This window comes from Panthera tigris, chromosome F3 (assembly GCF_018350195.1).
Source record: "Panthera tigris isolate Pti1 chromosome F3, P.tigris_Pti1_mat1.1, whole genome shotgun sequence".
NCBI lineage: Eukaryota > Metazoa > Chordata > Mammalia > Carnivora > Felidae > Panthera > Panthera tigris.
The window spans coordinates 23,409,235-23,429,215 of record NC_056678.1 but is presented as its reverse complement, the minus strand read 5'-3'; the positions used below and the strand labels follow the sequence as shown (position 1 = coordinate 23,429,215).

General features: G+C 38.1%; 2 protein-coding genes across 10 annotated transcripts in view; one reads left to right on the top strand and one right to left on the bottom strand.

Annotated features, from left to right (window-relative positions):
• The window catches only part of TRMT1L (tRNA methyltransferase 1 like), a 40,869-nt gene extending 26,816 nt beyond the window's left edge, over positions 1 to 14,053 (bottom strand). The window contains exons 1-6 of one of the 3 annotated variants that reach the window (XM_007096231.3): positions 13,578 to 14,053; positions 9,082 to 9,192; positions 7,685 to 7,798; positions 4,199 to 4,263; positions 2,356 to 2,485; positions 440 to 563 (exon numbers count right to left, since the gene is read on the bottom strand). In XM_007096231.3, the coding sequence (XP_007096293.1) occupies positions 440 to 563; positions 2,356 to 2,485; positions 4,199 to 4,263; positions 7,685 to 7,798; positions 9,082 to 9,192; positions 13,578 to 13,794 (761 nt within the window). In that variant the 5' untranslated portion in view covers positions 13,795 to 14,053. Of the gene's footprint in view, positions 1 to 439; positions 564 to 2,355; positions 2,486 to 4,198; positions 4,264 to 4,645; positions 5,367 to 7,684; positions 7,799 to 9,081; positions 9,193 to 13,577 lie in introns of those variants that run through there. The other 2 variants (XM_015543843.2, XM_042975496.1) reach the window with 2 other exon arrangements.
• A 140-nt stretch (positions 14,054 to 14,193) lies between these two features.
• Positions 14,194 to 19,981, top strand: part of SWT1 (SWT1 RNA endoribonuclease homolog) — a 105,578-nt gene continuing 99,790 nt past the window's right edge. For all 7 annotated transcript variants that reach the window (XR_006213907.1, XM_042976123.1, XM_042976122.1 and 4 more), the window contains exons 1-2: positions 14,194 to 14,353; positions 17,343 to 17,432. Coding sequence is in view for 6 of the 7 variants with exons in the window: in XM_042976123.1 (XP_042832057.1) it covers positions 17,352 to 17,432 (81 nt within the window). In the remaining variant the exon portion in view is untranslated. The remainder of the gene's footprint in view (positions 14,354 to 17,342; positions 17,433 to 19,981) is intronic.

Below are 19,981 nucleotides of genomic sequence, written 5' to 3'. Positions count from 1 at the left end.
TGCATCATGGCTTCATCACTCTAGATTTTATTTAAGAATAGTAAGAATTAGGGTTCCTATTTACTATACAAACTATTTTGAAAGAAGACGTAGTAACATATTCTTTACCTAGTAGTACAAGAACTAAACATGTGTGAAATTAAACTATCAATCTAACTGGGTTCTATAAACAAGCATTCACCATGAATAATGGTTTCATAAATAAAACTTGCCCACTAAAGCACCAGCCTGTTCATTAATTATATAAAGGCAGGCCTATTTTACTGAGAAAGAAATTAGTTTGGTAGGAAAAAAAGAAAACAATCATTCTAAAAAATACTAAAACAGATGATTTTCATTCTGTACCCAGTTTTAAACTTCAATATATTAGAACATAAAAAGAAGGTCACATTTGTAATCATTTGAAACATCCCATAACCCTTTTTTCAATTCATCTTACCGATTTAGTTTCATTTTGGGATTAAAATAGGAATCTGTTTTTTGAGGTATAGAATAGTTAGGACAAACTTGTACATCTGTGTCTGCCTCTTTCAAAATTTCATTAGGTGGTTTAGCAGCAGAAGCTAAGATGAAAAACAAAGATTTCCAGTGAAATACAAAATAATTCTAAGTATCTAAAACAATATACATTAAAAGAAATAACTTTCCTTTATAATACTTTGTTAATGTAATCAACCGGGCAGATATCAAAGAAGAAAAACCCTAAACTGATCTATCTGTTCAGTACTGTCTGTAGGAAAGAGTAGCATTCAATTAAGTATTTGGGCAATTAAAGTTTAAGTTAAAATCTTATCTGCCTAGAACATAATACATCTATATTATGAAACCTAGTTAAGAACAATTAACCTAACATAAAACCATTATAAAAATTCTAAAATACCTTTATTATTCATCAAACTACTATGCTGCATTTATTTACATAGGTTGGCTGTTAAACATATCTTACTGTGGTATAACTGTTATAAAATTAGTATCTCTGTATGGTTTCATTCCATTAGCTATCATGGATGACTAAGAATCACTATACTTCCTGAGCATGCTAGATTTCAGAACTTTTTTTTTAATGTTTATTTATTTTTGAGAGAGAGATACACACAGAGCACAAGCAGGGGAGGGACAGAGAGAGGGGAAGACACAGAATGGGAAACAGGCTCCAGGCTCTTAGCTGTCAGCACAGAGCCCGATGTGGGGCTCAAACCCGTGAGATCATGACCTGAGCCAAAGTCGGACGCTTAACTAACTGAGCCACCCAGGTGCCCCTTCAGAACACTTTCTTATGATTATAATTTTAAATCACAAATTACATTCAAATGGGTATAAAGTAACAGAAAAAAAAGAAAAAGATTCTACATTTAGTATACATTAGAATCATTTAGCTATAAACCCAAATGAAATACCGATATATTTGTGTGTTTTATTTTAAATATTTAAGAAATGAGACATACATATCATGTGTGGGGAAAAATAACTGAGATTCTTTATGTTTGGATTTCTTGATAATATTATGATCAGAATGTTAACTACATGGCAACTATATCTCTTTCCTTCTTTTTTTTTTTTTTTTTTTAGAGACAGAGAAAGTACTAGCAGTGGAGAGCAGCAGAGTACAGAGGAAGAGAGAGAGAGAGAATCTTAAGCAGGCTACATACTCAGCAAAGAGACCAACCCTGGGCTTGATCCTGCAACCCTGGGATCATGACCTGAGCCAAAGTCAAGAGACAGATGCTCAACTGACTGAGCAACCCAGCCACCCCCACATTTCTTTTTTTACAGTGCCAAATCATCGTAACCTTTCCTAGTGTTGCATTATATATTCTACGCCTACCTAAGTGGCATGTGACATATTTCACACGATCAGCCTTTCTCAAACCAGATTCTATTAGAAAATTAAGCTCTACAGAAAATTATTTTTTTCAATTCTTAAAAGGTACATAGTACCATTTTAGATGTGTAGGAGAGAAGTTAATTCATTACATACAATGGATGCCGTAGGGCATGATGTCTTAATTAATCTTAATTTTGAGAAGGGCTGCCTCAGTAATAATAACCTATTAATAACCTGATAGCACTTCAGGATAATAAATGATCTTTATATCACTCTATTTCCTTTTTCCAGTGTTTTTCAACAGTAAGTACAACATAGTTATCTATAATCTTTCATTAAGATACCTATATTTACTTTGGCATCAATCAGTTAAATGTTATGAGGAGCCTTACAGAAAGAAAAGAAACCTGAAGTCATGGATTAGTAGTCAATTAAATGGTGAAGTCACTATATTTTATCTACTTGATGTCTGAAAATAATAACTGGACCATTATTTAAGAATTTACCTATTAATATATTGCTCAACTTACCAGCAATATACCTGGATTTCGTCTCTCCTTTATTCACATGTCGCCTAACATGTCCCAGCATATCGGTCCTTCTGGTGATTGTTGCTGAACAAATGATACAATGATAATGGGCGCCCATTTTACTGGATATCTATCAAACAGAGTATTTAATTTAAATATACAGATAAATTACTAAAACAATGAAACAGAAGTTTATTTAAGATTGCAAATTTAAGTATGTTAGCATATCTTGGGTTTAATGGTAGAGAAGAGAGTATTAATATTGCCATGGGGCTTTGAAGGGATCTTTATTTCCTCATCTATATTTACATATGATTTTTACTTACTTTATAATAGACCACTAATTTAATTTGTTTTGTTCATTCATTCTAATCAGCAAATAACTGTACCCTATTTTCTATAAGTAGCACTTACAAATGGTATAACATTAGCAGCGCTGTGCTGGTAGATGTTTAACAATTGTTCTCCAGGAAAATAAAGCCCTGACTTACAGTGTTTGCTGCTTTCTGTGGCATATATACTCTATCATGGCCAATTTCAAACTATAATTGTTGCAGATTTCAAGCTACTCATATGCTATCACTAAATGTGAATTTGGGAAGAGATAGATAATATCATACTAGAAAACATGGCTACCAGGTGGATAATACAAAAATGTAGTAAAATAATTAGGAAGTGATGAGATTTGAATACTATTACCTTTGTAATATATTCACCTTAAAGTTTATACAATTTAATTTTTAATAATGGCCATATTTAACAATCAGCTTTCAATATTTCTAGAAATTTCAGTTAGTTTCAGCACATCACAAAATGTTAGAGACATAATAAGTCTTGGGGCACTTGGCTGGCTCAGTTGGTGGAATGTGCGACTCTTAATCTCAGGATTGTGAGTTCGAGCCCCACATTGGGTATAGAGAGTACTTAAATCTTAAAAAAAGACTTTTTTTTAAAAGTCTATTTGTCCAAGTAAAAAATTCTCACTTGAAAATTTCTTTAAAATTTAGTTGAGAATAAAAAGACTACTCCACTGGGTTTTTCCTAGTTTTGATGACTTTTACTCTTAGCTCTTCTAAGATCTTAGATCCTATTTACTTGGGATCAAACAGCAAGTTGAGAACACTGCACAGAGTTCCTTATGGTACTGTGGTTATCATATTCAAAATGTCCTGGATAAGGCCGATGGGCCAAGCATTGTCCCAATTACTATGTAAGAAATTTTTGGGTTTTTTCTCCCCAGCACTTTACTCTTTTTAGTGACATGAAAAAAAATTAATAACGAGGCCTCATTAAGCTAGTATTCACTCAAGATAGCAGCACTAAAAAATATTATGTAATTTGTATTCCCCAAAATTCACATCTGTGCTAAAAATGAACACATGTACTTTTTAAAGAATTAAGATTTCAGAAAGATTCTTGATACTGTCCTTTGACAAATTAAAAGTATAGAGAAGATAAATATGAATTGACACACACTAAGATACTTACTAAGTCACAGAAATTGAAGGCTTTTATTCCAGAATCAAAATTTATTACAAAAGAAAAAATTTACTTTTTATTTAAATTCTCCATTCCAAAATTAGTAAATAGGTCAATTTCCCTTTTGAACATAAGAAAACAGTTTCTCTGACTAAAATTTAAAATTATAAAATGAAAAGTTCAATACAGCAACTCTTTTTTTCATATAGTTCATATTTTTCCTGCTAGGATAATCTGAAAGCACTCAGATACAAAATCTTAAAGTAAACCTCATTGCCAAATACGCCCATAGCCTTAGAGCAAGTAAAAATTGTGCTTTCTTTAAAGAGGGCAAAATTTAAAAATAAATCTAACATCTGATTACCTGTTCTCCAATAATGTTTGGTTTCACTGGTCGACAAGGTAAGTGACAGATGCACATCCTGTAACCTAAAGTGAAGAATGGCTGGTTGTCATATCACTGTTCACTAAATAGTCCATTATCATTAAAAATTATTAGCAAATTTTATAAGAATAACTGGAATTCTTCTTGTATTTATAATATCATAATTTATTTGAATGAGACTGTTAGTTTTAGATATTTGTTACATAAGATATAGCATAAAAGCAAATATATGAGATCCAGGTTTGAATTCTGGTTCTGCCAAGACCGTGCATTGTCTTGGTTAGTTAGCTTCTTTGGGACTCAATTTTCTCATCTATTCTCTGTCATGTTGACTTTTCTTAAGCTTCATCTTCTTTGCCTCATGCTACATTTGCCATTACATAGCCTCTTCTTCCATTGATGATACGGCACTTAGTTCTCTCCCACCTTTCTTAATCTTCTTCACAGCTCCTCTTCCCTCTGTTATACTCTAAAACGTAGACTTTCTGTAGGCTTGCTCTGCTACATGACTGTTTTCCCTCGTTTCCTTGGTAATTTTAATGCCTTTTATGACTGCAACTATCTCCACTGGGGGAAGGAATTCCAAATTCTAGCTGTAGTTACTAACTCCTTACTGAAGGCCAGATCTCTATTTCTAACTGCCTATTGAGGATGTATGCCTGGGTTATCAGGTCAGCATTTCAAAATCTACTGTCATGGACTATAAATATATCATTTCCCCTTGAACCAGGTCTCTTTTCCACTTTTTAAATGAATGATAATGCCTTCCAGTTTCTCCTAACTTTAAGTGATCTCCAACTCCTTTCTTCTCATTCCTTATATCTAATTGTTTCTCTTACTTGTACATACGGAGGTATTTCAGGACTCAGCAACTTCTTTTTTTCCACTGATATGTACTCCTATGGTTATCCCATCCAGTCATATAGCTTTAAATACTATTTGTAGTCTGACAATTCCCAAACTTGTATCTCTAGCCCAGACCTTTCCCCCAAACCCGAGATTCATATCTGGACAAGCTACTGACATCTCCAGTAGATGCATCTAAACCTTTGCATGCCTAAATCTGAGGTCTTGGCCTTCTTCCCCAGTACCTGGTCCTAATGATGAGGGAGGATGGGGAGAGCTGAGGGCAAAGTGAGGCTAAAAGCACCTCCCCCCATCCCCCCCCCCCCCCACACACCTGTATGATATTCCTTGGACACTCCTGGCTACCCAAAAAACAAATGGTCAAACTGATTAAGTCTCCACCAGTTTACTAGAAAAAGGCAATCCCATCAATAAACCAGAGTATAGGAACTCTCTACAGTCTTAATGTCTTGCTGGAGGGAAAAACAACTTTAGCTTAACTACAGCTAGGCCTCCGATAAGCCTTTAGCATGTGAAAGTCTCTTTGGAAATTCCCCCTTGATTCTATCTCCCCCACCCCCTCCGTAAACTAGTTACCCCCCACACTTATAGTACAGCTCTTCCTGCCCACATGTCCTGTCCTCATGCTTTAATAAAATCACCTTTTTATACCAAAGACGTCTTCAAGAATTCTTTCTTGGCCATCGGCTCTGGACCACCAGAGCCGGCTCTGGACCACCACCATTCTTGGCTTTTTTCTCCCTCACATCTCACTTCTATCCCTTTGAGAGGTCTTGATGCTTCTACCTTAAACATATTTGTCAACTACTTTGAGACCTGCTTGCTAGGACAAAAACTATGACACTCGCCATCTACCAGATCACCATGTGAAAAAACCCAACTTAATGTACTTAAGAGAGTAAAGAAATACCATGAGCCATTTACCAGAATAACTTGAAGGAGGAAGACTAAACCTAATGGTTAAACAATGGCTTAAATAAAGAATACAAAAGAGACCTTTTTAATTAAAATGAGACATTTCTCTTTTTTGATAAAAAGTTAAACAATGGCTTAAATAAAGAATACAAAAGAGACCTTTTTAATTAAAATGAGACATTTCTCTTTTTTGATAAAAAGTCAACATGATTTACTACACATTCTTATGTATAATTAAACATAAAAGACAGGATGGCTTCTGAATTAAGTCTCTAATTCCTTCTTCCCTCAGGAACCAGTGAGAACCTTGTACCAGTACCACTAAGAAAATAGTTCTGGCTTCTTTTCTGGGTGTCTCATACTGGCTATTTCATCCGGTTTGGTTCAAACTCCAGATAACCACACTTAATAACACCTATACTCACAAAATCATATTCAAATGTAAATATACATATGCTTAAGACTGATATTTAGGGCTTTGGGGGGGGGTATTTTTGGTTTTTATCCAAATGTAGTATCATAAAATCTTCCATATATATTGTATTCAATTGCAGTTTACCATGGAAATCCTTCCAAGTAAGCTAGTACTCATCTAACACATACTCTTTACAATGCCTGCATAATATGTCATGGCACTTATGTACCATAATGTATTCAACCATTCCTTTTATTTTAGTTTCAAGTTTTTGTCACTAAGTACAAGCTGCAATAAATATTCTTGTATATCTATTCTTGCCTATTGATTCTTTTACTCCCAAAGGAGGGAGTGCCTGGGAGATATATACATTTTAAATTTTAAAAATGTTGCCAGATCTCTTTCCAAAAATGGTATAATTCACATAATTCACTCCAAAATCTAATAATAATTCATTATATCTAGGAAATCTTTTAACTTGATAAAACCTCAATTTTTAAAAATGTTTATTTATTTTACAGAACGGGGGGGGGGGGGGGCAGAGAGAGAGAGAATCCCAAGCAGACTCTGCACTGTCAGTGCAGAGCCTGATGTGGGGCTCAAATCAACGAACTGTGAGATCATGACCTGAGCCAAAACCAGAGCCAGACACTTAACCAACTGAGCCACCCAGGCACCCCTAAGATCTCATTTTTTTGTCCTTCAACTTTATTCTTTATATGAGCCCTCTTGTTAAATTTAGTCCCCCAAGTTATGTCATTTTTGTCATTATCACAATTGGTATCTTTTTCCTAATTTCCATTTATCTAGAGTAGAGAAAGGCAATGATTTCAAATATTTATCTTATATCCCACTACTATTCTACATACTCTAACTCTAGTTTTTTCAAGCATTCAGCAGAAAAAAGATATTGTCTCCTCTTTTCCAATACTTACATATTTTATTTCGTTTTACAATCATTATACCTTCAAAAGAATGTGTCAAATGGTAGTCGTTCAACAAGTTATGGGGACCCCCCCAGGGCCAAGCAAAGTACCCAGTGTAGAACAGATGCTTAATAAATGTTTGCTAAACTAAGCTACACTTGCAACATACATCTTGTTGCCAGAGAGCTACATGGCCTTTTATTAATAAACACATTAAAAGAGGGTCATTAAATCCCTCAGAAATTTTAAATGGAAAATATTTGATTATGTTCACAATAAAATTCCAAAACTGGTACTGAATCTTGAATTTCATTTATGTTTAGCAAGCATAAAACTACTAACCTTCAAATTCAACCGAGACTTTCCAGTGTAAATTTTGAAGGTGACGACGAAGCTTATGGCTATTACAAGCTCTGAATTTTTCCTTAGGGCACAATGGACAAGACTGTTTGTTTCCTGGCCAAAAAAAAAAACAAAAAACAAACAAAACAAAACAAAACAAAACAGAAAACCAATAAAGCACAGAATATACTAGTTACTAATTCGTTGACTTAGCTACAAAAGAAGTCATAGGGGACTCCCTCCACACAACACACACACACTTCTTAGATAATGTCTATGTTAACGTTAGGGAGAAGTCATCTCTGCCTCACCAGGTAGTTAACAATAACTGTATTAGCACATGGTCAGTGATTGATTTTTTACCCTAAAACTCTCCTGTCTGTGGCTGATATCCTTGTTGCCCTCGGGAACAGAGAGAATGAGAAAGTGATGAACTACATGATATCCCTCCAGCCAAAATGCCTGCCAGGGAGAGAATCAGGGGCAGCACTTGTCACACTCCCAGAGAGGTAGGAGCTGGGCAGGAAGCATAAGCACCTGCTGTGGCATTCTACTCTGGGCAGCAACAAAAACAGTTAACAGGTGGAATCAGAAAAGCGGGAGGAGTGGAAGGAGTACATGGGATCCAAAATAACTGCCATTCTGGGACAGGGAGCATAGTTAGAACCTGCTGTATCCTATTTGAGAATTTGTTAAAGTCTTCCTTCTTTATTAATGAAAAGATATGGATCATAAAAAATACAAGTCTTATTTAATTAGAGATGTAACAGATCTCAAATATAAACTTTGATAGGGACAAAAAAACTAAAATCTCAAATTCAGGTTTAAAGCAATAAAAACATACAGAAATCATCAGCGACTTATTTTTTAAATCCATATAGCACACTGCAGGTATAGGCAAAATTAATTTTTCCATATGTTATGCCTACTTCAAAAACCCATGAAGTGATACTGAGGACAGAATTCAAGCACTAAGGATGGCGAAGCAGAAAGAGAGGAGCTTGAGGCAGTGACAGCAATGAGGAACTCTTGCACCAGCCCTAAAAATTCCCCACCGTGGGACTTCTTTTACATGACATAATATAAGCCTTTCTATTATGTAAGGCACGGTTTCTTGGGATTTCCGTTACTCATAGCCAAATGCGATTCCTAACTTATAGAATGGACAGGACTTATATATCATGAAATTATAATTTCCTCGAGGAGCAATGAACAACTTATTCCTGTAACACCTGTGCATGTAGAAGGCTACCAATTTCCTGAATGAAAACATTTTATTTATTACTGCTCTAGTTCAATGGCAATAAACAAGTCTATTTTCAGCAATTTTTCATGAGTTGAAAGATGAAACACTGTTAGAAATTAAGGGAGACAAACCCCTCCAAATATGGAAGTACCTGCATCAAGATTATCTGAGTTCAACGAACTGGCAGAGTCAAAATCCCCTTCAGTTACGAAAGCTAACTTCTCTAGATCAGCAAGCTGCCTTTGAATTGAGATGTGTCTCTCTGAAAGGAAATTTTAAGAGTTAGAAGATTATGTTTTAACAATCTGAATTCCAGTTATTTGATCACGTCAACAGACTCCGACACTTGTATTTCCTGTAGCATGGCGTCCTGGTGCCTAGATGGGGAATACTGCTGCAACTCAGCTTATGACAAGCGTGCCTCAGATTGCAAAAAGTTGGGTAAAAAAATGCCACTGTGTAACTTCACACCTTTAAACTTTAATTATTCAATATAATTCTACAAAAAATGTTTTTACTCTGAACAAAATGAAGAAACATAAGCCATCTCCCCTATCTTTATAAAGAAAATTTCAACCAGGTGGAAGTGATATTAATATGTTAACCAACTATAACACAAGGCAGAATGAAATGAATACTGAGGTAAAGGTACTATGATGTGGGCATACATAGGAAGGGGGAATTAATTCCAATGACTGCCTCTGGGAATGTCTTCACTGAATAAGTGGCATTTGACTGAGATGTAAGGTATGAATAGAATTTCAATAAGCAGAGATTTGGTGGCTGCCCTTATAAACTGAAGTAACCTCATCGACAAAGGCACAGGATGTGAAAAAAAAGAAAAAAAATACAGCCACCTCTATCCCGCCCCTGGCTTGAATGTAGTATGTTTGGAGAATGGGGTTGGTAGGAGAACAAGCAGTCAAAAATGTATAAAGATGATGGAAGACATAAATTCTATGAAAGCTAGGCTGGACTTTCATCTTCAGGTAATTGTGAAGTCTGCATGATTCTGAGGAAGTGAATGATATGATCTGAATGCATTTAAGGAGGTTATCTCTGGCTGTAGAACCTAAGACAGTAACTGAAGTGAGAAATTAGCAATGGAAAGGTACAGAATAGATGGTTAAAAAAAAAAAAAAACCAGAGAACTTTGGATTTGAGAAATAACTGTGAATGAAAAGTAAGTTCAAGAATGATTCTAAAAAGATTTCAAGTTTATATAGTTGAAAATAATGGTACCATTAACCAATGAAGGAAGAGGAAAATATTTTGGGTAGAAAAGGAAAGGAGAAAAGGGAATTTAGTTTTTGACATAGTGTGTTTGAGATAATACCAGTATTCATATTCAAGTTTAGTTTATGCAGTTGAACTGTTTTTGGAGCTCAAGAGGGATATAAATCATAAATACGCGTAAGGTGAAACTAGGAGCTTAAGAAAGCCCAAGGAAAAAAACATTGTGAAAAAAGAGAAGAAAAAGGGCAAAGTCCAGCCCCAGTAACACATTTTTAGGTTTCTCAAACATTATACATTCTTCAAATGTCATACTTGTAAACTTTGGAATATATGAATAAATCTTACCCAAGATTATTACCCAAAGATGCATTACCCAAAGCTGCTGTGAACCCTCTGCTGATTAGTATAAATAGATGCAATTTGGAAATGAGGTATGGAGAGATGCAGGTAACATAAGAGACACTAAGGAAAAACAATCAGAAGGGTAGATTCAAAAAGAATAAATGATAAGGAGAATCAAGATAAGATAGAAGCCAAGAGAAAAGAGAATGTAAAAGACAAATGTTCAACACTAAGTATCACAAATAGTTGCATAGATCAATAAAAGACCACTGGATTTAGTATTAGCAGGTCTCCAGTGACCTTTACAAAAAAGGTTCAGTGAGGTGTTCTGGAATACAATGGGATTAGAAAAAAAACACAAAATATAGAAAATCATATAGATTATTTCTTTCAAAAAAGGTGGCAGTATAAAAAAGGAGATAGATGGGCCTGTAGTTTGCTTTTTCTTTCTTTTTTTTTTTTTTTAAGGATAGAGAGACTTGAATATACATATCTCCAAGGAAAGTAATATTTACTAAGTGGGAGCTTGAAAATACAAATACAAGACTAGGAGATGAAAATTGACAGGAAAAATCCCTAACTAGACAGCAACGGCAAACCGTAGGACTCGCTAGTAGTCATTATACAATTAGGTTATACAATTTAGAACCTTAAGCCTTTTAAATTCTGTTCTTGTCATTGCTACCTTCCTGCCTATTCCTCTCCAAGCTTCACTCCTTCTTTTTTTTTTTTTTTTTTTTTTTTTTTTTTAAACTCTTCAGTATAATTTGTGCCCTTATTTGTCTCCTCCACAAATAATCAGTAAGAAGGCAGGGGCTATGCCTTACTCAGTTTTGTAATGGCTACGTGCCTAATACAATATCTTGCACACAGCAGGCACTACAGTTTGTTAAATATTTTTTTAAAAATCATTAGTCAATTTTAGATGCAGTAAGTAGCATACTAAAGTCAGTAATTTTGGAATTCAATTCAGCACCATCAGATATTCCTACTCAAATTTATTAAAAGACAAATTTTTACTTCATTTTTAAAAGAGAAAAAGAGCAACATATGTTAGTGGTTAACTTATTACACTAGGTACTGTTCAAGTGACTTTATGAAGAGAAAATTTCTATAAATAGGCAAAATTTTTTTCCCATTTGAGCAAAATCTTTTGTTAGATGAGACAGTAAGATTCAGTCAATGAATCCATGTGTATAAACCAATCCATTTCATTTGTAGTCATAAAGGCTTTTGGCTTCCAAAGTTCAAATATCTGTGTATGTGAAACAAGATATACAGTACTATGTAAAGATATGCTTTCTGAAATCTTTCTAAGTAGTATAAAATAAGAGAAAAGGACCTGATAAGTTAGAAGAGAACAATGAAAATTCTGTGGTCCACTATGAGAGAGAACTCTCAAAGATCTGTCTAAAGATTCATGATATGCCTGAAATTACTTTCTGGTTCAAAATAGTAGATATCAGACAATCTGTAGTTAAATCACTCAAACTTTTTCTAATACACTAATAATCCAGAAGTCAATAGGCAAACCTCCTGTTAAACAGATGAATCCAAAACGCTAGGAGGTTCTTTTACAACTTGTTACTTTTTCCTCATTTTTCAATTCTATTTCAGATGTGTCATCTTCATCCTGCCTACTTAAGACTGATTTCAAAGGACTAACTAGACCGTATAAAAATAATTTTTAAAGTGAGATTAATATGTATTTCCAATGCATTTCAGATTTCTAAATCATTATATATTTGTCCCTGTAATCCATTTTCAGGTTTCTCAAACATCATACATTCCTCAAATGACATACTTGTAAATTCTAGAATATATATCTTCCCAAACTGTGTTTAAAATATTGTTGCTGGTGGGGAGTTGAAGAAGCATGCATTCCCTAAAGCTGCTGAACCAATTCTGATTAATATAAACAAATCCAACCTGGAGGGGAGGAAGGGAGGCTACTTACTCAGGAGAATGTACCACCCCCAACCCCCAGCTGTAGTTGTGGGTGAAGAAGCAACTCCTTCCAGTTCTGATTTAGTATGAGGAGGAGGGGCCTACCAGAGGCACGCTGTCTTTGTCTTTGCTGTGATCAGCTCTACTCTTTATTTAATCTACTATAACAATTTATATATGGCTTTAAAATTGCACAACTCTATTAAACTATAACTATCCAAGCGTTTTATAAATATTAAATTCACAACTGGCCTAGAGGTAGGAAAGAAAATTAATTAACTTAAATCATTTTGTTATAATTCAGATAGAGCATTAAGGGTCAATTTATGGCCCACAAAACAAAACAAAACAAAACAAAACCCTTAGACTTTACATTTAAAACATTCATAAGATCTTGAGTGTTACTCCTTACGGTCCCCTAAATCACCACTTACAAAACATGCTCGCACATACAGAAGCACAGTAATAATGGGCTAATAATTTTCAACAGTCGACGTCTGATGGAACTGGAGTACAAAACTCATCTGGCATTTATGTCTGAGGGAAGACATCTGTACTTTAGTCGACCCTTTCTTAAATTACTTATCAGCCTCAAATTCTTTTTGGAAGCAAGGTGCTGAAGAAAATTAAATAATAAAAACTCATCTATTTGTGCGTGTCGAGCATAAAAGCTACTTGACAGCAATGGTTTCTAAATTTGGCAGCTGGGATCTACTACAGTAAACAGGTTGCCTCGGTTACCATGTCACTTTTCGAAGGACTTCGTGAACCATGGCAGACGGGGCTGAGAGGGAAACTACCAAATTAGGTGTAACTTCCTATTTTCCTATCAGAAAAGACCCCCTTTAACGAAAAAGCCTTCAACCTCATCATTTCCTTCTATCTGCAGCACCCCTGGCCTCCACAAATCCTCTACCATGATGTCCTCGAGGTTTTTGGAGATGCCTTCTCCCATTCTGTACCCGCTTCACCCACTACACGGGTCCCTCCTTCCTCCCCCCACATCCCTAAACCTGCCTTTCCCCATAAAAACCATCCCAGTGAAGGGCCTCCCCTACTCCCCAGCAAGGCGCACTTTCTCGCTTCTCTTGCGGCAGAAAGATCTGGGCCTCCTGCACTTACTGCTTTCAGCCTCGTCAGGGGCAGAGGCTAGGGACGGGGACAGGGCCGGAGCCTGGGCCAGGGCAGGGGCTGGGGCTGGAGCCGAGGCCGGAGTCGGAGCCGAGTCCGGGGCCGGGGCCGAATCCGGGGCCGGAGCTGGGGTCGGGACCTGGACCTGGGCCACCTCCACCTCCTCCTTCTCCTGGGGTAGCAGCTCCTCCTCCGCCATATTCTCCATAGTTACCGCCTCCGTGCCAGGCCCGCCCGGGGACCAGGAGGGGCTCACGGCGGGGTGAGAGAACTGGCGTGAAAGCCCAGAGGGCTGGATCCAAGGAGTGGGAAAGCAAATGGGGAGGGCTGGATGCGTGCAACAGACAAAAGATGAAGAACCAGTGACCAAATCCTGTCAGCAGAAAAATAAAAAGCCAGAGGCAGCAATTCGCGGTGCCGTCCGCTTCCCTTTCCCCGAGGCGTTACGACGCCACCACAGCCTGCGCAGTAACGTATCGGGGCGGCATCCAATGAGGTAACAGAGTTCCGCTTCCGCGGTGCGTCTCCGTTCTAGCCGTCAACCACGGAAGCGAACCAAGACTACAATACCCAGGGTGCAGTGCGCCACCTGGGGCGGAGCCCGAGTTCCAAGTCCTTGGAGGAAGTAAACGCGAAACTAAACAAACGCTCGGAGCGTTCGAGTAGAAAAGTCTTGGTTCGAGTGCAGAACTACATTTCCCAGCGGGCATCGGGACCAGGGGACGTCCTGGGCCTCTGGAGTTGCCACCTTCGTGGGCGCGAGTAAGGTAACTGGGGCGCAAATTGACGTTTGGCTGGGCAAGTTCCCACTTCTCTCACACGGGTACCCTAGCGGATGGCCAGCTGGTCGGAGGATTCCGGGGCCCCTCGAGCCTGGGCGGGGTGACTCTGTGGGCGGATCCGGGGAATGAGCCAGCTCAGTGAAGGGTGTGGTTCTGGCTCGGGTCAGCCTCTCGAGCTGCCCCTCGCTCAGAGCAAAGGTCTGGTTTGTTTCTGCGGAGCCCGTGGGCCGCGGCGGTTTACGAGCTGCTGACTAGCTTGCCTGCCAGTCTGGTTGACTTAGAGTTGGAGTCTGCGCTTCCTGTCGCACCCTCATCCACACCGTAACCTGAACACTTCTCCTTTTGTCTTTATTTTGCTTTAACCTCAGATTCCTATTATCAGCACTGCCCTGTGGTTGTAAGAGTCCTGTGGGTAGGGAAGTTGTGTGTGTGTGTGTGTGTGTGTGTGTGTGTGCGCGCGCGCGCGCCCTACGCTTGTATTTAGACTTAATAACCAGAGCTGTGAGTGTGTTGAGTTTTAGGTCACTTGATTGATGCGATTCAGATTCCCCACAGCATTTGCCCAGTGAGTCCCCTGGCCCCAGTACTTGTCTTACTCTCTGGCCTGCTTGAGCCTAAGCCTCACTCATTCAGAACCACTGGGGCAGGCAGAGGAAAGCTGGAGTTTTCTGGCTGCTCCTCCTGGGACTGGTCCGAATGTTATAGGCAGCAGGGGAGGAGAAGGAAGCCCCCTTTAGTTTCACACTTACACACTTCCAGTTCGGTTTTCTTAGTTAATAAATCTGATACTAAATGCCTACTTATCTCATTGGTCTCCTTATTTCCTACTTGTTTCAGAGCCCAGGTGAGAGCAAGTGTGATTATTTAGCACTTTAAGAGTGTAATAGGAATTTAGTTGCCACATTCCAAACCCCCCCAGCCCGCCCAATGGTTAGGAAGTGTATCTGGAGGGTTGGTTTGTTTTTTTTTTCCCTCCTCCCCAGTTTAATGGAAACAGTTGAACCCATGGATTGACTGTTAAAGTTATATCTTATAGGAATAAGTAGTGGCTAATTATATTTGTGCATCATCCAAACATTGTTGTTGTTGTTTTTTTTTTAATTTCTAAAAGGCTAGATGGCTAATTGAAAGCTTGATTCAGTATATCAGCTGGAAACCAGAAGATGGAAAGGGTTAGATTTTAGTGTGTGGACTCTGGGAATTTCAATAAGAACTTTTAAGTGTGGTCTGTGCTCTTGAGACAGCTTAAAAAAAGAATCTTAAAAGTTGAAGAATTATATTGAGCATATTACTCATCTATTGCTGCCTAAGTTATCCTAAAACTTAGTGGTTTAAAACAACAAGTATTTATTACCTCACAGTTTCTGTGTGTCAGAAATTAAGAAGTGGCTTTCTGGGGTACCTGGTTCTGAGTCTCATGAGGTTGCAGTGAAAATATCAGCCAGGGATGCTGCCACTCAAAGGCTTGATTAGGGCTTCAGGATTAGCCTCAAAGCTGGCTCACTCACATGCTTGGCAATTGGTTCTTTTTTGGCAAGAGGTCTCAGTTCTTCACTGGTGGGCCTCAATGAGCTACTTAAAAGTCATCATGGTATGGTGGCTGGCTTTCCCTAGGGTAAGAGAAAGACAGAACCCACAGTGTCTTATATAACTTAGCCACGTATGCCATATAGCAATTCCTATTGGTGACACAGGTCAGCCCTATTTATTGTGAGAGGACTACCTAAGAGTGTAATTACCAGGCAGCAGAGATCATCAGGAGCCACTTTGGAGGCTGGCCAGCACAGGAAGTCTCCCCTTTTTGAGCTTATATTTTTTCATAAAACCAACATGACTTTCACACCATTATAAATATGAAACATGTGTCATGGTAAACATGTAGGTGTTTTTGCTTGGATAGTCCATTATCTTCAGTGATTTTTTTTTAATTGGGCTTATTTTTGTATTCAAAGCAGTGACATAAGACTAACTTGGGTCAGTTTAAATTGTAAAAGGTAACATTATAAGTAGTCAATTGTCTTGAAGCAATTCATTTCATGGAAGTTATTGTTTTTTTATTATACCTTTCCCCAACATGGAATAGAATCCTCGGAGTAAGAGAAGGAAAAAGATTATTACTCTCATCTGGAAGCACAACTGTGAATTCAGTTATTGCCATACATTATCTTACAAAGCAAAATTTCTGGGCGATTTAGGATCAGTGCTTGGAAATCTATGTTGAATATGCTCTTGTTAATTTTTACTGTTAGCATTTCTGTTAGCTATCAGCATTTTTCTTCTTTCTCTCTACATTCATCAAAGCATTCTAAAAGTTTGATTTAGTATACTTGCATTATTTTATATAACTTCACTTACTGTGGTCATGATTGACCATGAGTAATTGCAATTGTTTGGTTTCTAAAGCTTTTCTTATGTTCAGAGTCCCCATATGTGTCACTGTCAGCAATAAACTCTCCTTTGGGCTTTGCTTCTAGACTCCTGTCTATCTTCCCGTTCCAACAGACCTGATGATATTTCCAACCCCTAGGCTTTCTATTCCAGCACTGGAAGCTTCTGGTGCACACTGAGTTGAGTGTAGAGGGTGTGTCAGGAGAGTAAAGACTTAGGACTAACTGGTTTTGAGGTGTAGGTAAGGCAAAATACAGCAGTTCTGCAGGCAGTTGGAAAATGGTGATCTGAAGCTTGGGAGAGAAATCAGGGCTACAGGCACAGTTTTGAGAGTCACTCCAAAAAAGGTGATAGATGAAACTGAAGTAGAGGAAGAGATCATTATGAGGGAAACTGTAAGTGAAATAAAGTGGAACAATGAGAGAATTCTGTTGTCTTGGGAATGGTTAGAAAATGGAAATCATTTTGTAAAACTCCAGTCTTTGTATAACTGAAAGAAGACGAATTTCTAATGTATTTTATGGTGGTGGTGGTAAAACACACGCACACACACACGCACGTAATGTGTTTTTAATGTTTATTTTAGCTTTTCAAAATGTCCAACAAAGAATCTTGTGGAAAAAAAGAGAAGTCTCGGAGAAAAGGCAGCACCGCATCACCCAACTTTGACCTAGAAGTAAGAATTTTGCTTTACTGACCCAAAGATACCTTTTTTTGCAGTTCACTTTTGTGTTAAGAAAAAAATACCTCAGTTTTAAAATGAGCTATGTAAATATTTTGTTTTGCCCTTCTGACACAGAAGTAATTTGTTTTTCCCATCCTTTTTTTTCACCCATTCTTGCATTATTTTATTTATTCCTCACAACTCTGTGAAGTAGGTACTTTATTATCCCAATTATACAAATGCCAAAACTGAGGCTTAGAGAGGTATGTAATTTGCCTAGTCATTCCTGACTTGAGTTCTAGGCCCTCCTTTACATAGAAATAACTCACCATTATACCTTTATTGTGTGTCTCCTTCTTCATTTACTCAGCACTGGATAAGATTATATGCTCATCAGTCAGAATAGGCTACCCTGTGCGGGGGAGGCTAAAGGTAGGGACGGCATGCTCACCATGTGCCTTTCTCTGTGACTCTCAACACATTACCTTAGGAAGTACTTTAAAAAAAATTTTTTTAGTGTTTATTCATTTTTGAGAGAGAGAGAGAGCAGGAGAGGGACAGAGAAAGAGGGAGACACAATCTGAAGCAGGCTCCAGGCTATGCCCTGTGAGCACAGAGCCCGACATGGGGCTCGAACTCACAGATGTGAGATCATGACCTGAGCCGAAGTTGTAGGCTTAATTGACTGAGCCACCCAGGCTCCCTGGAAGTTTTGTTTTGTTTTTTAAGTTTATTTATTTATTTAAAGAGAGAATGAGAATGAGTGGGGGAGGGGCAGAGAGAGGGAGACAGAAGATCTGAAGCAGGCTCTGCGCTGACAGCACAGAGCCCGATGTAGGGCTCGAACTCACAAAATGTGAGATCATGACCTGAACCAAAGTTGGACACTTAACCGACTGAGCCACCCAGGCAAACTAGAAGTATTTTAGCAGATGAAATTTAGGGTGTCCCAATTAATTGAGTGAAATGTTATCTCTAGGAAACAAGACTGAAACATGATTTATGTGACCAAAACAAACGAAAACCCTGCAATTAGTTTTATTATAAACTCTCTGAATAGTCTGCTTAGTGCATCATCAGAATTAGACAATGTGTATGCTATAGTACCATCCAAGATGAGAGACTAAAGTCTAGCAAAGGTGAATATTCACTATAGAAGTGATTTCTGTGGTAGCAGATTAGTTCATAAGGCTTTTACATCACCTGGATAAAGTAGACTAAGGATCATTACACTTTTTGATGTTTGTTCCTTTCTTACTAACTATCTGATTACTAATTTGACCTCCCAGATATAGGGATAATTGGAAAGGGGACCCTGGAGTATGGCCTTACAGTACTATGGTATCTTTGATTTATGTATCTTCTATTTGGCACTGATAATTGGCATGCCGTTTGCAATTCTCCTATTCTCTTTTAATCTCCTTGAATCAGACTTTTTGTTGCCATCACTCCTCCAAATATGCTTTCATCAAAGCCAGCAGCAGTGGTTTCCATGTTGCTAAATCCATTTGTTGCTCTTCAGACCTCATCTGACTTGAACCATCAGCAGTATTTGACATAGCTGATTACACTTTCTCCTTGAAACATTTTCTTCACTTAACTTTTGAAACACCATATTCTCCTGATTTTCCTCCACACTGGTGACTTGCCTGGAAGTGTCCTCTGTTGATTCCTCATCTTCTTAAACTATAACCTTTCAAATGCCCAGCTTCGGTTTTTCCAATTTAGTAAGTTGCAATTCCATTCTTTCAGTTGCTTGGGGCAAAGTCCTGGTCATCATCCTCTACCTGCATCCAGTCTATCAGCTTTCTCTTAATAATATATTTAGAGCCTGACTACCTCCTCTGCTGTCACCTTGATCCAGACAATCAGCTTGCTTCTCCAGATTGTCCCAGTACTTTTCGTATTTATCTCCCTGCTGCCACCTTTGCCTCCTCATGTTCTCTTCTCAGCAAGCTGCCAGAATGATCCTATTAAGATGTAAGTCAGATCATGTCACTCCTCTGCTCTGTACTTTCTGGTGGTCTTCCATTTCCCCCAGAGTAACAGCTAAAGTCCTAGCTGGGGCCAACAAAGCAATCTGCTCTCCCCATCTCATCTCCTTTCATTCTCTCATTGCTTTCTCCATTTTGTGTTTTTTTGCTATTATTCCAACAAGCCAGGCACATTACTGCCTCGGGGGCTTTGCCCTTGAACTGAAAGCTCTTTCCCTAGATATTCATGCAGCTTTTTCCTTCACTTCTTTAGGTCTCCAGTCAGATGTCAGCTTATCAGTGGGGCCTTTTTCTGACTACTGTTTAAATTTGCAGCCACCTGCACCCCCACCTTCCAGCCCTTCCTGCCTTCTTTCTCTGTTTTATTGTTTTCCATCGCATCATCCCACACTAAATCTATTACTTGTTTATTTGTAAATTCCTGCACTAAATTTTAACCTCCATGAGGGCAGGGGCTTTTGTTCATTAATCTGTCCCCAGTGTCTAGAATGGCTTTGGTACATTCTAGGTACTCAGAGTTTGTCCCGGGTCTGCTGAGTTTTGGATCCACTGAAACATAACTGGATG